Source organism: Monodon monoceros, unplaced genomic scaffold (assembly GCF_005190385.1).
Source record: "Monodon monoceros isolate NGI ecotype Baffin Bay Population unplaced genomic scaffold, NGI_Narwhal_1 Super_Scaffold_13, whole genome shotgun sequence".
NCBI lineage: Eukaryota > Metazoa > Chordata > Mammalia > Artiodactyla > Monodontidae > Monodon > Monodon monoceros.
In genome coordinates, this window is record NW_021703769.1 from 31,276,045 (window position 1) to 31,295,283 (window position 19,239).

Here is a 19,239-nt window from a genome sequence, read left to right on the forward strand (position 1 = left end):
TAGCTTTCTGAGAACACTTGTCAAGATAAGATCTAGAAAGGCAATATGAAGGACAAGAAAAAGAGCAGATCAAGTCTGTTTTTGTTTATGGACAATTTTTTAAAAAATGTATTGTTTAAATAATTCATTTATTGACAGTTCTTCCCTTCTAAGAGAGGAAAAACACTATTCGGGGAACTGAAGAATTTTCTTGTCACTTGTACCAATGCAGTTTTCAAATTATCAAGAAGGTGGGAAGTGTTTTTATTATAGAATGATAATAATTATAGCAATACCTGCCCACTTATGCTGAGCTTGCAGTCAGCCTGCACACTCTGGAGGACTAAAAATCTCATGCTAGTTACCTATACTAATCCTATACATATACTAAGTATATGTATAGGAGTGCAATAGAAGGAGTGCAATGAAAAGAATCACCATATACAAGATATGTCACAAGCCTGGAAGAAATGACCCTAGAGGAAAGAGCTATTATGAAGTATTCTATTATTATGAGGTATTTCTATTGAAGGGCAAAATCAGGGGTAGAGGAGGAGGTGTAACGTAATGTAAAAGAACAAAATTCTTCTTTGGGCTGGAGGTGAGGGAAATTTTTTTACTTTTAATTTCTTCCTACAGTTGAGGGAGAGGCTCTAAAGCTTGCCTAAATACCTGTTAACATGACTTCCAGAGGTCTGAATATCTGATCCCTGTTTACCACAGTACCAACTTCAGAATTGTACCTGGTCTGAGCTCCATTAGCTTGGGAGGGCTGAGTATGACAGATAAGAAGTTTGTTCGGGCCAAACTGTAGGGAGTTATCTACCCTAGTAATTATACTGTGCGTTCTGAAACTCTGATCTACGTGCACTGGTTCTCCAGTTAGGCTGTGTTTCAAAGCAAACAGCTGAGGTTCCAGGAGGACTGATGTGATGCTTACTCGGGTGTGACATTTCACAATTATGTTCCATAAAGGTGAGAATCTGGTTACTAACACTTCCACCTGTCTTAAAGGTGTTGACATCCTTCTAGATCCTTTAGATAATAAACCTTGCTTAATTTACCCAAGAAGTGTCTGGTCTTTATTTCAAGAAGTGATCACTGACATTAGTCAAAATGGTGGTCACACAGTCTCCAACAGATTAAAAGAGTTTTAAAATTACCATCAGCATGTTATTTACTTTTTAAAAATAAGTTATTTTTTACTTTTAAAAAGATATTTATTTATTTATTTTGGCTGTGCCGGGTCTTAGTTGCGGCACGTGGGATCTTCATTGCGGCATGCAGGCTCATAGTTGCGGCGTGTGGACTTCTTAGTTGCGGCATACATGCGGGATCTAGTTCCCCACCAGGGATGGAACCCAGGTCCCCTGCATTGGGAGCTGGAGTCTTAACCACTGGACCACCAGGGAAGTCCCATGTTATTTACTTTTATAAATATGATTAAAACAAAAGACAAATAAAACAAAAGAGCACAGCTTTCTCTAAATAAATTATGGCCTGAAGGGAGTGGTCTGTTTCTCTAAAAAAAACAAGTATTTGTGCGTTAATAGGGAACAAAGCATACCCTGAGTTCAGTGTTCCTCTATACCTATTTTACTGTCACTTTGAAGGAGTGTTACAGGCACTTGGGAATATACTTTTATAGAAATCAAGAAAATATAACACCCTTTTCAGAATTCTCACTACTTTCCCCAAACCTTACAGTTCAGGTCAAAATTGCTAACACAAAATTGCAACTCCTATGTGTGCAAATTTCTCTCCTTGTTAAATTACAATATGCTTAAGGGAGGGGGCCCTGTTCTATACTTGTTTTACATCACTTAAAGGCAGTGAACAGGAACTGTTGAAGGCAATGCTGAACAACATAGATATTAACAATGAATTTAGGAAGGCCAGGAGTATGTTAAAGAGTGCGTTGGTAACAGATCTGTGTTCGTATTCTTAGTGGGCACTTTCTAGCCGTGAGACCTTGGTTAAATCATTTTCTTTCAGGAGAAACTTTAAATCTATTAAATAGGTACTTGGGATGCATCAGGTACATAGGAGATTGGGCTGTGAACAAAGCAGGCAGCATTCCTGTCCAAAAATATCCTTCAATAGTCCAGAAGAGAGAAAAGAAAGCTGAATAACTGTGGAAGACCCTAGCTGCAAAATGAAAATCATATCCACTTCCAAGCGTTGTACAGATTAAATGAGATGCATTAAAGAGAGTACATAGTTCAGTGCCCAGCACATAATTAACGCTCACTAAATAGAAGATAACTTGGCAAAGCAACGCAGACTTAAGTTTGGCTTTCACTTCCTTATCACGTAAGCTCCTCGTTTTACACAGGTGCGTTCCCCAGGCCTTTCCGCTCAGGGCCTAACAAGCGTCTACTTATCAGTGAGAGGGAAGAGCCCTGGCTATTAAAGACAAAAAGCCGAAGGCAGCAAGCACTAGGCCGGCTGGAGGCTCGGGGCTGCAGCCCATGGCCCCCAGCAACCTGTTATCTCTAAGACCACGGGCTCCAGTTCCCGAGCCCCCATCTAGTAGTCTCCCTCAGAAAAGCACGGCTTTTCCAGCCCTCTCAGGCTGCTATCCAATGCACGCCTCTCCGATCCTCTCCGCTTGCCCCGCCCCCGCCCCGCCTCCCTGACGGATTCGCGCCATTGGTGTAGCTCCGTGGCTGTGATGGCAGCTGTGCGCGTGCGCGCTTGTTCGGGGCCCTCCCGAGAAAAGGAGTTGGTGGGGCTGGGCTGGAGGAGGCTGGTCGCGCTCTGCCCGGGTGAAAGGGCGGTGGCTGCACCGGGCGGGGCCAAGTTTCAGGGCTGGCGGCCGGGCTGTGGTGGCGCCAGGAGCCGCTGCGAAGCTGCGCGCTGCTTAGGCGACGGGGGGCTGGCCGAGCAGAGTCCGCGCGCGCCCGCGCTGAGCTGCCGGCCTCGGCGGCTGCGCCACTCGGCCGCAGCGACGAAGCGCTGGTGTTCCCAGCATGACGGAGCTAAGGCAAAGGATGGCCCGCGAGCCGGACGCACCACCCGAGGACAAGGTAGCGGCAGCATCGGTTGGGCGCGGCCGGGGCAGCGGAGTCCCCCGGAGGTCCGTGCGGGGGCGCGCGCAGAGGGGTCGTCTTGCCATCTTCTGCGCGGCCGTCGGCGGCCCCGGGCCTGGCCTGCGGGAAGGGTCCTCGGGTGCTGGGCCCCGCGGAGCTCGCGGTAGGGTTCAGCAGGTCGGGGTCCCGGGGACATGGCTCTGGGGTCCAGTTGGGGGTGGTATCTCCGGGGCCCAGGAAGGAGAGCGCGGGGGTTGCGCACGTCCGCAGCCCTCGCAGGGCTGGTTGCGGGGTCCTACGCCAATCCACCTCCCCGAGGCCTTCCTCGGTGTGAAGACGTCGAGACCCCGGAGAGACTCCTCAGAGCGTGACTTAGCCTCTCTGAACTTCTTTAAAATGTTATTTGGGGGCTGGAGGTGTAACAAGACAAGGCCATGTGATTTGCCTGTTAGGAGATTTAAACTCTTTCTCGAAAGTTAAATCTTTTGGCTTTAAGCAGAGAAGTCTCTTAATTCATGTAGTCAGCAGGTGTTGGAAGGTATATTCCCCAAAGATGGGCTTGTTTCCTGCTTCAGATGTGGGCGTTGATAGGGTAGAGGAGGAGGGTAGAACAGAGGCCATCTTGGCAGGGACGTAGCTGGTTGGGGTTGAGATATGAGGGCAGCGGACTTAATTGGTTGAAGTGAAAGGTAAGGGAGTTGAGGAAGGTGAGGAGTCATTATGTTACTGTGGACGTTGAATGACAGCATAAACTTAGTGGTAGTATTTCGAGCCTGGAGTTAGTGGTCAGGAGCAGTGTTATTTGGTAAATTGATCTGACAGTGATGTGTAGACTGGACTGAGGGAGCATGGACCAGAATGAAACATTGGCTGACTCGCGGGTTGCCAACAGGTGACCTGCAGTTGTTTTCTTTGGTCCCTGTGTTGCTTTAAAAACCAGAATATTTCTCCCAACAGTCTGAATTTATTGCCTATTTTGGGTCATTGGAAGATCTGCCATCACATTCCCACCTGATTAACGTTTGGCTGGAACTGAGGAACAGCTGTTCCCACCAATCCCTGTTGCTCTACACCAGGTCCACAGCACCCATTTATGTAGCTTTCCGTTTTTGGTAACTGGAGGAAAGGAACATTAGGGAGATATCAGGAAGGAGGAAGGCACAAGATTAGGTGTCAGGGTGTCAACAGCAGTTATACTGGAAGGAATGTTTTGGGTGAAAGATAATGGGATTTTAAACAACTTTTTTGGTTATGACAGTGGATCACCCAAGGAGAACTCTCCATACTGATTTTTACAATATGTTTTGGAGAAAATTTAGGGCTTGGGTGCAAGTTTAGGAGTCGCTTACAGAGACAAGGTACTTTGAAGTTTCTAATCTTCCCATTAAATACCCTAGCTGGGCCTGGAAGAGTTCTGTTGCCACACTGCATATGCCTGTTGGGGGAGTTTACAGATATTTGGAGGCTGTGTAGCCCTGTTTAAGGGTGAGAGATCAGACTTGATGTTAATGGGACTTCGTGGTTTTAGAAGGTGTGAGAAGAGGTAGAAAAAAAGAAGGCATGATACCTAATGGACTGTACTTTTGAAAAGCTATTTGTAATAATTAGACTTACTCAGTGGTAAAAACAAGCAAAGCCACATACCCTAAAACCATGAGATTATGAGGTGAAACAGTTTCTACCCTCTCCACCTAACTACTTGGATCCATCTCCCAGACAAAAGTGCCAGTTGATTCTTTTTTTTTTTACTTCTTTATTAGAGTATAATTGCTTTACAATGGTGTGTTAGTTTCTGCTTTATAACAAAGTGAATCAGTTATACATATACATATGTTCCCATATCTCTTCCCTCTTGCGTCTCCCTCCCTCCCACCCTCCCTATCCCACCCCTCCAGGCGGTCACAAAGCACCAGACTGATCTCCCTGCGCTACGCGGCTGCTTCCCACTAGCTATCTACCTTACATTTGGTAGTGTATATATGTCCATGCCTCTCTCTCGCTTTGTCACAGCTTACCCTTCCCCCTCCCCATATCCTCAAGTCCATTCTCTAGCAGGTCTGTGTCTTTATTCCTGTCTTACCCCTAGGTTCTTCATGACATTTTTTTCCCTTAAATTCCATATATATGTGTTAGCATACGGTATTTGTCTTTCTCTTTCTGACTTAATTCACTCTGCATGACGGACTCTAGGTCTATCCACCTCATTACAAATAGCTCAATTTCGTTTCTTTCTATGGCTGAGTAATATTCCATTGTATATATGTGCCACATCTTCTTTCTCCGTTCATCTGATGATGGGCACTTCGGTTGTTTCCATCTTCGGGCTATTGTAAATAGAGCTGCAATGAACATTTTGGTACATGACTCTTTTTGAATTATGGTTTTCTCAGGGTATATGCTCTGTAGTGGGATTGCTGGGTCGTATGGTAGTTCTATTTGTAGGTTTTTAAGGAACCTCCATACTGTTCTCCATAGTGGCTGTACCAATTCACATTCCCACCAGCAGTGCAAGAGTGTTCCCTTTTCTCCACACCCTCTCCAGGATTTATTGTTTCTAGATTTTTTGATGATGGCCATTCTGACTGGTGTGAGATGATATCTCATTGTAGTTTTGATTTGCATTTCTCTAATGACTAATGATGTTGAGCATTCTTTCATGTGTTTGTTGGCAGTCTGTATATCTTCTTTGGAGAAATGTCTATTTAGGTCTTCTGCCCATTTTTGGATTGGGTTGTTTGTTTGTTATTGAGCTGCATGAGCTGCTTATAAATTTAGGAGATTAATCCTTTGTCAGTTGCTTCATTTGCAAATATTTTCTCCCATTCTGAGGGTTGTCTTTTGGTCTTGTTTATGGTTTCCTTTGCTGTGCAAAAGCTTTGAAGCTTCATTAGGTCCCATTTGTTTATTTTTGGTTTTATTTCCATTTCTCTAGGAGGTGGGTTAAAAAGGATCTTGCTGTGATTTATGTCATAGAGTGTCCTGCCTATGTTTTCCTCTAAGAGTTTGATAGTTTCTGGCCTTACATTTAGGTCTTTAATCCATTTTGAGCTTATTTTTGTGTATCGTGTTAGGGAGTGATCTAATCTCATACTTTTACATGTACCTATCCAGTTTTCCCAGCACCACTTATTGAAGAGGCTGTCCTCTCTCCACTGTACGTTCCTGCCTCCTTTATAAAAGATAAGGTGACCATATGTGTGTGGGTTTATCTCTGGGCTTTCTATCCTCTTCCATTGACCTATCTTTCTGTTTTTGTGCCAGTACCATACTGTCTTGATTACTGTAGCTTTGTAGTATAGTCTGAAGTCAGGGAGCCCGATTCCTCCAGATCCGTTTTTCGTTCTCAAGATTGCTTTGGTTTTTCGGGGTCTTTTGTGTTTCCATACAAATTGTGAAATTTTTTGTTCTAGTTCTGTGAAAAATGCCAGTGGTAGTTTGATAGGGATTGCATTGAATCTGTAGATTGCTTTGGGTGGTAGAGTCATTTTCACAATGTTCATTCTTCCAATCCAAGAACATGGTATATCTCTCCATCTATTTCTACCATCTTTAATTTCTTTGATCAGTGTCTTATAATTTTCTGCATGCAGGTCTTTTGTCTCCTTAGGTAGGTTTATTCCTAGATATTTTATTCTTTTTGTTGCAATGGTAAATGGGAGTGTTTTCTTGATTTCACTTTCAGATTTTTCATCATTAGTGTATAGGAATGCCAGAGATTTCTGTGCATTAATTTTGTATCCTGCTACTTTACCAAATTCATTGATTAGCTCTAGTAGTTTTCTGGTAGCATCTTTAGGATTCTCTATGTATTGTATCATGTCATCTGCAAACAGTGACAGCTTTACTTCTTCTTTTCCCATTTGGATTCCTTTTATTTCCTTTTCTTCTGTGATTGCTGTGGCTAAAACTTCCAAAACTATGTTGAATAAGAGTGGTGAGAGTGGGCAACCTTGTCTTGTTCCTGATCTTAGTGGAAATGCTTTCAGTTTTTCACCATTGAGGATGATGTTGGCTGTGGGTTTGTCATATATGGCCTTTATTATGTTGAGGAAAGTTCCCTCTATGCCTACTTTCTGGAGGGTTTTTATCAGAAATGGGTGTTGAATTTTGTTGAAAGCTTTCTCTGCATCTGTTGTGGTGATCATATGGTTTTTTTCTTCAATTTGTTAATATGGTTTATCACATTAATTGTTTTACGTATATTGAAGAATCCTTGCATTCCTGGAATAAACCCCACTTGATCATGGTGTATGATCCTTTTAAGGTGCTGTTGGATTCTGTTTGCTAGTATTTTGTTGAGGATTTTTGCATCTATGTTCATCAGTGATATAGGCCTGTAGTTTTCTTTCTTTGTGACATCCTTGTCTGGTTTTGGTATCAAGGTGATGGTGGCCTCGTAGAATGAGTTTGGGAGTGTTCCTCCCTCTGCTATATTTTGGAAGAGTTTGAGAAGGATAGGTGTTAGCTCTTTTCTAAGTGTTTGATAGAATTTGCCTGTGTAGCCATCTGGTCTTGGGCGGTTGATTCTTAAGTACTTTCCCAACCGTTGTTGTAGGTAGGGAGGATATGAGGAACTATCCAGCTAAAGTTACCTTAATTTTTTACAACTGCACTTAAACTGCTTCTATGATGACAGAATGCCTGGGGCTTAGAGGTTCACTAAGTGCTTGTTGCTCCAGAAACACAGCACCTACTTGCTTTCTGTTAAAAGCCTAATGTAGTCCATTAGCCCAGAGCAAGACAGTTCCTCCATTGCTCAATATTTCTGATTATCATGCATGGGATTTCAAACTTCCATAATTCTGGCTTTGCTGATATTCTTAGGTTAAAATTTAAGAAAATTAGAAATAATAAAACAAGGATATCTTTTTAGGGAAATAAATGGTGAAATGGGAACTTGCTTATTTTATAGTAGAAGAATTCAGAAAACAGTATTAGGTCAATTCATTAAAAGAACTGGAACAAATTTGAAAGATTTAAAAAAATGTTTCAGTTGCTTAACTGTTGTGGCAAAGTGTCTTATAAATAAGCAGACAAAACAATCTGGGGAATGTGTTTATTATAAAAGTCAGAAGGTTTTTTGTTACATTTAGCATCCTAAAATGGAATTGTCAAAGCCAGTTGCTAATAAAGGAAACGTTTTCCTCTGGGAACCGTGCTTATAATTTTAAATTCCAAAAGCACAGTATTGTTGCCAAACTAAGAAACTTGGAATTTAAGCTTTGAAAGTGGTCTTCCTCCCACCGATCCATGTTTTTCCAGTGGTGCTTAGGAAAGACAAGAATGAAATGTGGGCCAAAAGATTGCCATCATAAAATTTATGATTGGGTTGGCATTTCAGGAGACTTTGAATGCATCTAGGAAACTTTTGAAATGACTCTCCTAACTTATTTCACAGTGCAAATAATCACCCTTTAAACTGTTTGAAAAAAATGTGCATCACTATTTCTGATTTGTGCACTCTGCTGTCTTTCCTGGGATCCACACAGGTGAAGTGTATTGAATTCGTTAGTTTTGCAGAGAGCTTGCTGAGTAATTCTGCTGCACACAGCTTCTTAACCTGCTCCCTGTGCTGTGACAGCCTCCCCAGCCTTCCTGACTGGTGCTAGAGGCTGCTGGGGGTGACAGAGCACAGCCTTTCACTTACAGACTGCCTCTGGTTTGGAAAAGAGACTCTTGACTGTTAATTTTGCCAGACTCTCCTTGGAAGAATACTGATTTGTTCCTGGGGTTGGGCTGAGTTCCTGCCTTCCAGGCCTTGCCATGCAGTGGTTGCTTGCTTGGGCAGTGATGTGGTGCCAACCAGGGCAGACCTGGTCCCCATTAGGCAGCTTGCCCTGCCAGTCCATGATCTTTGTTCTTGTGCTGTTTGCCTCATCAGTGGGGATGGCATAGGGCCCACTCAGTTGAGTGACCTTTTAAAGAAAGTTAAACTTTATGTTATCTTGACTAGACAGTGCATGCGTGGTTCAGAATTTGAAAGGTGCAGAGCGTACACTGTGAACGCCTCCTTGCTGCCTCCCTGGTTCTCCTCCCCAGCAGCAGCACACCCCTGCCAGGGTGCTCACGAGCACCTGCTGCTGGTGCGAAAGGACCTGAACTGTCCTTTGGATTTGTTGCCCTTTGGCAGCAGCTCTTTTATATTAGAGTCACCACAGGGCCAGCCTGGGGCTTCTCTGTGAAGACTTTGCTGCGTTTTTGAAAGAGCTCTTGAGACCTGGGATTTACTGGCAACATTCTCTGTCCTTGGGTGAGATTTTGAGAGGATATCTGTCACTGACCTGGATCCCTCAGTGGACGACTCTCAGAGCCTTGTCCGCACAGTCTGTGTCCTGCTAGTCCTGTGGTTTCGGTGATCTGCAGGAAATTCCTAGGTATACGTCCCTCAGTCAACGCAAACTTAGTTTGTCTGAAATTTGACTTTTCTCGTTTTAGACGTTGACCTTCCTCCTCCCGTCTGCTCTGCTCCAGCTTGAAATCCGTTAGTCCCTGTGTCTCTGCTCCCTCATCCAGTCCAGGTCACAGGTTCTCATCAGATAACACCTGGATTCCTTATCTGTTGCTTTGGTGTATTTCAGATAGTTCAGGACTTGATGCCTGAACTGTTATAAATCCTTCTAATTGAGCTCCCTCCCTTCAGGATTTGTTCTCAGCCCCTTCTAGTCCACCTGACCTTTCTTTGTACAATTCTGAAACTTCCCTATGAGTTACAGAAGGGAAAAAAATTTTTAGCCCCTGTTTCAGATCTCTTAAATTTGGTCCTTTATGGCCTTGTTTCTTAACCAGCCCCTTTTCCTGCTTGGAGCCTCTGTGACATGGATCTTGGCTCTTGCTATTTCCAACCGTAGGAAATGTGTTCATTTTCTGTCACCCCTCTTTCCACCTCTACCTATTTAAGTCCTATTTTCTCAAAGTCCATTTTAGATCTTCCCCATTTCAATACTTCATCAGGCATGTATGTATTGTAGAAATCATAGGAATGTGTGCAAATGAGAATGAAATCCACCTACAATCCCATCATTCAGAGAAACAACCATTGTTCAAATGCATATCCCTCCTGTGCAGATTGCTATGTGGCTGTAATGCTACCATGCATGGTCTGATAGCTTGCCTTTTTTTCTTTATTAATTGAAATATAGTTGATTTACAATGTTCTGTTAGTTTCAGGTATACAGCAAAGTGATTCATAAATCTATACTGTTTTTTTAAAATTTATTTTTATTATTTGGTTGCATTGGGTCTTTGTTGCTGCATGTGGGCTTTCTCTAGTTGTGATGAGCGGGGGCTACTCTTTGTTGCGGTGCGTGGGCTTCCAATTGCGGTGGCTTCTCTTGTTGCGGAGCACGGGCTCTAGGTACACGGGCTTCAGTAGCTGTAGCGCACAGGCTCAGTAGTTGTGGTTTGTGGGCTCTAGAGTGCAGGCTCAGTAGTTGTGGCGCACGGGCTTAGTTGCTCCGCGGCATGTGGGATCTTCCCGGACCAGGGCTCGAACCCATGTCCCCTGCATTGGCAGGCGGATTCTTAGTCACTGTGCCACCAGGGAAGTCCCTATGAATTTTTTACATTCCTTTCCATTATAGGTTATTAGAAAATGTGAAATAGAGTTCCCTGTGCTATACAGTAGGTCCTTGTTGTTTATTTTATATATGGTAGTGTGTATCTGTTAATCCCAAACTCCTAATCTATCCCTCCTCTCCTCCCTTCCCCTTTGGTAACTATAAGTTTGTTTTCTGTATCTGTGAGTCAGTTTCTGCTTTGTAAATAAGTTCATTAATATTATTTATATTATTTTTTTAGATTCCACATATAAGTGATATCATATGATATTTGTCTTTCTTTTTCTGACTTATTTCACTTAGTATGATAATCTCTCGGTCCATCCATGTTGCTGAAAATGGCATTATTTCATTCTTTTTTATGGCTGATTAATATTCCATTGTATATACGTACCACATCTTCTTTATCCATTCATCTGCCAACGGACATTTAGGTTGCTTCCACGTCTTGGCTATTGTAAAGCTGCAGTGAACATTGGGGTGCATGTATCTTTTCGAATTAGAGTTTTTGTCTTTTCCAGATAAATGCCCAGGAGTGGGATTGCTGGATAATACGGTAACTCTGTTTTTAGTTTTTTAGGGAACCTCTATACTGTTCTCCATAGTGGCTGCACCAGTTTACATTCCCACCAACAGTGTAGGAAGGTTCCCTTTTCTCCATACCCTCTCCAGCATTTATTATTTTTAGACTTTTTGATGATGACCATTCTGAATGGTGTGAGGTGATACCTCATTGTAGTTTTGATTTGCATTTCTCTAATAATTAGCAATGTTGAGCATCTTTTCATGTGCCTGTTGGCCATCTGTATGTGTTTTTTGGAGAAATGTCTATTTAGGTCTTCTGCCCATTTTTTGATTGGGTTTTTTTTTTGATATTGAGCTGTTTGTATATTTTGGAAATGAAGCCCTTGTCAGTTGCATGGTTTGCAAATATTTGCAAATATCTTCTCTCATTCTGTAGGTTGTTTTTTCATTTTTTTTATGGTTTCCTTTGCTGTGCAAAAGCTTATACCTTTGACTAGGTTCCATTTGTTTATTTTTGCATTTATTTCTTGCCTTGAGAGACTGATCGAAGAAATTATTGCTGGGATTTATGTCAGAATTTTTGCCTTTGGTCTCTATCAAATTACCCATGACATTTTTTTTTGAATTTTATTTTATTTATTTATTATACAGCAGGTTCTTATTAGTTATCTATTTTATTTTTTATTTTTTTGCGGTACATGGGCCTCTCACTGTTGTGGCCTCTCCCGTTGCAGAGCACAGGCTCCAGACGCACAGGCTCAGCGGCCATGGCTCATGGGCCTAGCCGCTCCGCGGCATGTGGAATCTTCCCAGACCGGGGCACGAACCCGTGTCTCCTGCATCGGCAGGCGGACTCTCAACCACTGCGCCACCAGGGAAGCCTTAGTTATCTATTTTATACGTATTAGTGTATACATGTCAATCAAAGTCATCACACCACCCCCACACACACACCCCCCCCCGGCACTTTCCCCCCTTGGTGTCCATACGTTTGTTCTCTACATCTGTGTCTCTATTCCTGCCCTGCAAACCGGTTCATCTGTACCATTTTTCAAGGTTCCACGTATATGCGTTAATATACGATATTTGTTTTTCTCCTTCTGACTTACTTTGTATGATAGTCTCTAGATCCATCCACATCTCTACAAATGACCCAGTTTCGTTCCTTTTTATGGCTGAGTAATATTCCATTGTATATACGTACCACATCTTTATCCATTCGTCTGTCGATGGCATTGCTTCCATGACCTGGCTATTGTAAATACTGCTGCAGTGAACATTGGGGTGCATGTGTCTTTTTGAATTATGGTGTTCTCTGGGTATATGCCCAGTAGTGGGATTGCTGGGTCATATGGTAATTCTATTTTTAGTTTTTTAAGGAACCTCCATACTGTTCTCCATAGTGACTATATCAATTTACATTCCCACCAACAGTGCAGGAGGATTCCCTTTTCTCCACACTCTCTCCAGCATTTGTTGTTTGTAGATTTTCTGATGATGCCCATTCTAATTGCTGTAAAGTGATACCTCGTTGTAGTTTTGATTTGCATTTCTCTAATAATTAGTGACGTTGAGCAGCTTTTCATGTGCTTCTTGGCCATCTGTATGTCTTCTTTGGAGAAATGTCTATTTAGGTCTTCTGCCCATTTTTTGATTGGGTTGCTTATTTAATATTGAGCTGTATGAGCTGTTTATATATTTTGGAGATTAATCCTTTGTCCGTTGATTTATTTGCAAATATTTTCTCCCATTCTGAGGGTTGTATTTTAATCTTGTTTGTAGTTTCCTTTGCTTTGCAAAAGCTTTTAAGTTTCATTAGGTCCCATTTGTTTATTTTTGTTTTTATTTCCATTACTCTAGGAAGTGGATCAAAAAAGATCTTGCTGTGATTTATGTCAAAGAGTGTTCTTCCTATGTTTTCATGCAAGAGTTTTAGAGTGTCCAGTCTTACATTTAGGTCTTTAAACCATTTTGAGTTTATTTTTGTGTATGGTGTTAGGGAGTGTTCTAATTTCATTCTTTTACATGTAGTTGTCCAGTTTTCCCAGCACCACTTATTGAAGAGACTGTCTTTTCTCTGTTGTATATCCTTGCCTCTTTTGTCATAGATTAGTTGACCATAGGTGCGTGGGTTTATCTCTGGGCTTTCTATCCTGTTCCGTTGATCTATATTTCTGTTTTTGTGCCAGTACCATATTGTCTTGATTACTGTAGCTTTGTAGTATAGTTTGAAGTCAGGGAGTCTGATTCCTCCAACTCCGTATTTTTTTCCTCAAGACCACTTTGACTATTTGGGGTCTTTTGTGTCTCCATACAACTTTTAAGATTTTTTGTTCTACTTCTGTAAAAAAACAAAAATGCCACCGGTAATTTGATAGGGATTGCATTGAATCTGTAGGTTGCTTTGTGAAGTATAGTCATTTTCACCATATTGATTCTTCCAGTCCAAGAACATGGTATGTCTATCCATAGGTTTGTGTCATCTTTGATTTCTTTCATCAGTGTCTTACAGTTTTCTGAGTACAGGTCTTTTAACTCCTTAGGTAGTTTTTTTTCCTAGGTATTTTATTCTTTTTGTTGAAATGGTGAATGGGATTGTTTCCTTAATTTCTCTTTCTGATCATTCGTTGTTAGTGTATAGGAATGCAAGAGATTTCTGTACATTAATTTTGTATCCTGCAACTTTACCAAATTCATTGATTAGCTCTAGTAGTCTTCTGGTAGCATCTTTAGGATTCTCTATGTATAGTATCATGTCATCTGCAAACAGTGACAGCTTTACTTCTTCTTTTCCAATTTGTATTCCTTTTATTTCTTTTTCTTCTCTGATTGCCGTGGCTAGGACTTCCAAAATTGTGTTGAATAATAGTGGCGAGAGTGGACATCTTTGTCTTGTTCCTGATCTTAGAGGAAATGCTTTCAGTTTTTCACCACTGAGAATGAGGTTTGCTGTGGGTTTGTCATATATGGTCTATGTTGAGGTAGGTTCCCTCTGTGCCCACTTTCTGGAGAGTTTTTATCATAAATGGGTGTTGAATTTTGTCAAAAGCTTTTTCTGCATGTATTGAGATGACCATATCCTTTTTATTCAGTTCGTTAATATGGTGTATCACATTGATTTATTTGCGTATATTGAAGAATCCTTGCATCCCTGGGATAAATCCCACTTGATCATGATGTATATGATCCTTTTAATGTGTTGTTGGATTCTGTTTGCTAGTATTTTGTTGAGAATTTTTCATCTGTATTCATCAGTGATATTGGTCTGTAATTTCCTTTTTCTGTAGTATATTTGTCTGATTTTGGTATCAGGGTGATGGTGGCCTCATAGAATGAGTTTGGGAGTGTTCCTCCTTCTGCAATTTTTTGAAGAGTTTGAGAAGGATGGGTGTTAGCTCTTCTCTGAATGTGTGATAGAATTCACCTGTGAAGCCATCTGGTCCTGGACTTTTGTTTGTTGGAAGATGTTTAATCACAGTTTCAATTTCATTACTTGTGATTGGTCTGTTCACGTTTTCTATTTCTTCCTGGTTCAGTCTTGGCAGGTTATACCTTTCTAAGAATTTGTCCATTTCTTCCAGGTTGTCCATTTTATTGACATAGAGTTGCTTGTAGTCGTCTCTTAGGATGCTTTGTATTTCTGCGGTGTCTGTTGTAACTTCTCCTTTTTCATTTCTAATTTTATTGATTTGAGTCCTCTCCCTCTTTTTCTTGATGAGTTTGGCTAAAGGTTTATCAATTTTATCTACTCAGAGAACCAGTTTTTAGTTTTATTGATCTTTCCTGTTGTGTTCTCTGTTTCTATCTCATTTATTTCTGCTTTGATCTTTATGATTTCTTTCCTTCTACTAACATTGGGGTTTTTTTTGTTTTTCTTTCCCTAGTTCCTTTAGGTGTAAGCTTAGATTGTTTATTTGAGATTTTTCTTGTTTCTTGAGGTAGGCTTGTTTTGCTATAAACTTCCTTCTTAGAACTGTTTTTGCTGCATCCCATAGGTTATGGATCGTCGTGTTTTCATTGTAATTTGTCTCTAGGTATTTTTTGATTTGCTCTTTGATTTCTTCGGTGATTTCTTGGTTATTTAGTAATGTATTGTTTAGCCTCCATATGTTTGTGTTTTTTATGTTTTTTTCCCTGTAATTGATTTCTAATCTCATAGCGTTGTGGTTGGAAAATATGCTCGTTATGATTTCAATTTTCTTAAATGTACCGAGGCTTGATTTGTGACTCTAGATGTGACCTATCCTGCAGAATGTTCTGTGTGCACGTGAGAAGAAAGTGTAATCTGCTGTTTTTGGATGGAATGTCTTAGAATATCAAATAAATTTATCTGGTCTATTGTGTAATTAATCTTATTTATTTTTATTTAATTTTATTTATTTTTGGCTGCATTGGGTCTTTGTTGCTGCGCGCGAGCTTTTTCTAGTTGTGGCGAGGGGGGCTACTCTTCGTTGTGGTGCGTGGGCTTCTCAGTGAGGTGGCTTCTCTTGTTGCAGAGCGTGAGCTCTAGCTGCGTGGGCTTCAGTAGTTGTGGCATGTGGCTCAGTAGTTGTGGCTCTCAGGCTCTAGAGCACAGGCTCAGTATTTGTGGCACACGAGCTTAGTCGCTCCGTGGCATGTGGGATCTTCCTGGACCAGGCCTCCAACCCATGTTCCCTGCATTGGCAGGTGGATTCTTAACCACTGCCCTACCAGGGAAGCCCTATTGTGTCATTTAAAGCTTGTGTTTCATTATTTTTCTGTCTGTATGACTTGTCCATTGGTGTAAGTGAGGTGTAAAGTTCCCCACTACTACTGTGTTACTGTTGTTTTCCTCTTTTATAGCTGTTAGCAGTTGCCTTATTTATTGAGGTGCTTCTATGTTGGGGGCATATATATTTATAATTGTTATATCTTTTTTCTTGGATTGATCCCTTGATCATTATGTAGTGTGCTTCCTTGTCTCTTATAACATTCTTTATTTTAAAGTCTATTTTATCTCATATGAGTATTGCTACTCCAGCTTTCTTTTGATTTCCATTTACATGGAATATCTTCTTCCATTCCCTCACTGTCAGTCTGTATGTGTCTCTAAGGTCTGAAGTGGGTCTCTTGTAGACAGCATATAGATGGGTCTTGTTTTTGTATTCATTCATCAATCCTGTGTCTTTTGGTTGGAGCATTTAATCCATTCACGTTAAAGGTAATTATCGATATGTATTTTCCTCTGACCATTTTCTTAATTGTTTTGAGTTTGTTTTTGTAGGTCCTTTTCTTCTCTTGCATTTCCCACTTAGAGAAGTTCCTTTAGCATTTGTTGTAGAGCTGGTTTGGTGGTGCTGAATTCTCTTAGCTTTTGCTTCTCTGTAAAGCTTTTGATTTCTCCATCGAATCTGAATGAGATCCTTGCTGGGTAGAGTAATCTTGGTTGTAGGTTCTTCCCTTTCATCACTTTAAGTATATCACGCCACTCCCTTCTGGCTTGTAGAGTTTCTGCTGAGAAATCAGCTGTTAACTTTATGGGAGTTCCCTTGTATGTTATTTGTCGTTTTTCCCTTGCTGCTTTTAATAATTTTTCTTTGTCTTTAATTTTTGCCAGTTTGATTACTATGTGTTTTGGAGTGTTTCTCCTTGGGTTTATCCTGTATGGGACTCGCTGAGCTTCCTGGACTTGGGTGGCTGTTTTCTTTCCCATGTTAGGGAAGTTTTCAACTATAATCTCTTCAGATATTTTCTCTGGTCCTTTCTCTCTCTCTTCTCCTTCTGGGACCCCTATAATGCAAATGTTGTTGCGTTTAATGTTGTCCCAGTGATCTCTTAGGCTGTCTTCATTTCTTTTCATTCTTTTTTCTTTATTTTGTTCCGCAGCAGTGAATTCCACCATTCTGTCTTCCAGGTCACTTATCTGTTCTTCTGCCTCAGTTATTCTGCTATTGATTCCTTCTAGTGTAGTTTTCAGTTATTGTATTGTTCATCTCTGTTTGTTTGTTCTTTAATTCTTCTAGGTCTTTATTAAACATTTCTTGCATCTTCTTGATCTTTGCCTCCATTCTTTTTCCGAGGTCCTGGATCATCTTCACTATCATTATTCTGAATTCTTTTTCTGGAAAGTTGCCTATCTCAACTTCATTTAGTGTTTTTTCTGGGGTTTTATCTTGTTCCTTCATCTGGTACATAGCCCTCTGCCTTTTCATCTTGTCTGTCTTTCTGTGAATGTGGTTTTTGTTCCACAGGCTGCAGGATTGTAGTTCTTCTTGCTTCTGTTGTCTCTGTGTTTGTTCTTTAATTCTTCTAGGTCTTTGTTAAACATTTCTTGCATCTTCTTGATCTTTGCCTCCATTCTTTTCCCAAGGTCCTGGATCATCTTCACTGTCATTATTCCGAATTCTTTTTCTGGAAGGTTGCCTATTTCCACTTCATTTAGTTGTTTTTCTGGGGGTTTATCTTGTTCCTTCATCTGGTACAAAGTCTTCTGCATTTTCATTTTGTCTGTCTTTCTGTGAATATGGTTTTCCTTCCCCAGGCTGCAGAATTGTAGTTCTTCTTGATTCTGTTGTCTGCTCTCTGGTGGATGAGGCTAACTAAGAGGCTTGTGCAGGCTTCCTGATGGGAGGGACTGGTGGTGAGTAGAGCTGGGTGTTGCTCTGGTTCCCAGAGCTCAGTAAAACTTTAATCTGCTTGTCTGCTGATGGTTGTTTGGTCTGAGGTGACCCAACACTGGAGCCTACTTGGCTCTTTGGTGGGACTACTGGGAGGGCTCATGTGAAGGAGTACTTCCCAGAACTTCTGCTTCCAGTGTCCTTGTCCCCATGGTGAGCCACAGCCACCCCCTGCCTCTGCAGGAGACCCTCCAATACTAGCAGGTGGGTTCGGTTCTGTTTGCTGTGGGGTCACCGCTCCTTCTCTTGGGTCCCAATGCGCACACTACTTTGTGTGTGCCTTCCAAGAGTGGAGTCTCTGTTTACCCCAGTCCTCTCGAAGTCCTGCAGTCAAATCCCACTAGCTTTCAAAGTCTGATTCTCTAGGAATTCCTCCTCCCATTGCCGGACTCCCAGGTTGGGCTAGCCTGACGTGGGGCTCAGAACCTTCACTCCAGTGGGTGGTCTTTTGTGGTGTAAGTGTTCTCCAGTTTGTGAGTCACCCACCCAGCAGTTATAGGATTTACTTTTATTGTGATTGCATCCCTCCTACCATCTCATTATGGCTTCTCCTTTGTCTTTGGATGTGGGGTATCTTTTTTGGTGAGTTCCAGTGTCTTCTTGTCTTTGATTGTTCAGCAGTTAGTTGTGATTCTGGTGCTCTCTCAAGAGGGAGTGATCCCATGACGTTTTTACGGAACTAGAACAGAATAATCCTAAAATTCGTATGGAACCATACAGGACCCAGAATTGCCAAAGCAATCCTGGAGAAAAAGAACAAAGTTGGAGGCATAACCCTCCCAGACTTCAGACAATACTACAAAGCTACTGTAACCAAAACAGTGTGGTATTGGCACAAAAACAGATATATAGATCAATGGAACAGAATAGAGAGCTCAGAAATAAACCCACACACCTACAGTCAATTAATCTTCAACAAAAGAGGCAAGCATATACAATGGAGAAAAGACAGTCTCTTCAAGTAGTGTTGGGAAACCTGGACAGCTATATGTAAATCAGTGAAATTAGAACACTCCCTCACACCATACACACGAATAAACTCAAAATGGCTTAAAGACTTAAATATAGGGACTTCCCTGGTGGTTCAGTGGTTAGGAATCTGCCTGCCAATGCAGGGGACGTGGGTTTGAGCCCTGGTCCGGGAAGATCCCACATGCTGTGGAGCATCTAAGCCCGTGAGCCCCAACTACTGAGCCTGCATGCCACAGCTACTGAAGCCCGTGTGCCTAGATCCCATGCTCCACAACAAAAGAAGCCATTACAATGAGAAGCCTGTGCACCGCAACGAAGAGTAGCCCCCACTTGCTGCAACTAGAGAAAGTCTGCGCACAGCAACGAAGACCCAATGCAGCCAAAAAAAAAAATCTGTTGGGGGAAAAAGACTTAAATATAAGATATGACATCATAGAGCTCGTAGATGATAGCTTGCCTTTTTATGCTGTCAGGAACTTTTTCCCACATCGTTAAGGTTCATAAAGGTTCTTTTCAAACAGCATTTCAAACTTTTTT

At 41.6% G+C, this 19,239-nt stretch overlaps 1 protein-coding gene across 1 annotated transcript in view; it reads left to right on the forward strand.

Moving 5' to 3' along the window:
* Nucleotides 1-2,681: 2,681 nt before the first annotated feature.
* Nucleotides 2,682-19,239, forward strand: part of CDS2 (CDP-diacylglycerol synthase 2) — a 63,052-nt gene continuing 46,494 nt past the window's right edge. Inside the window, exon 1 of the mRNA XM_029219623.1 lies at nucleotides 2,682-3,008. Within this exon, the coding sequence (XP_029075456.1) occupies nucleotides 2,952-3,008 (57 nt within the window). The 5' untranslated portion in view covers nucleotides 2,682-2,951. The remainder of the gene's footprint in view (nucleotides 3,009-19,239) is intronic.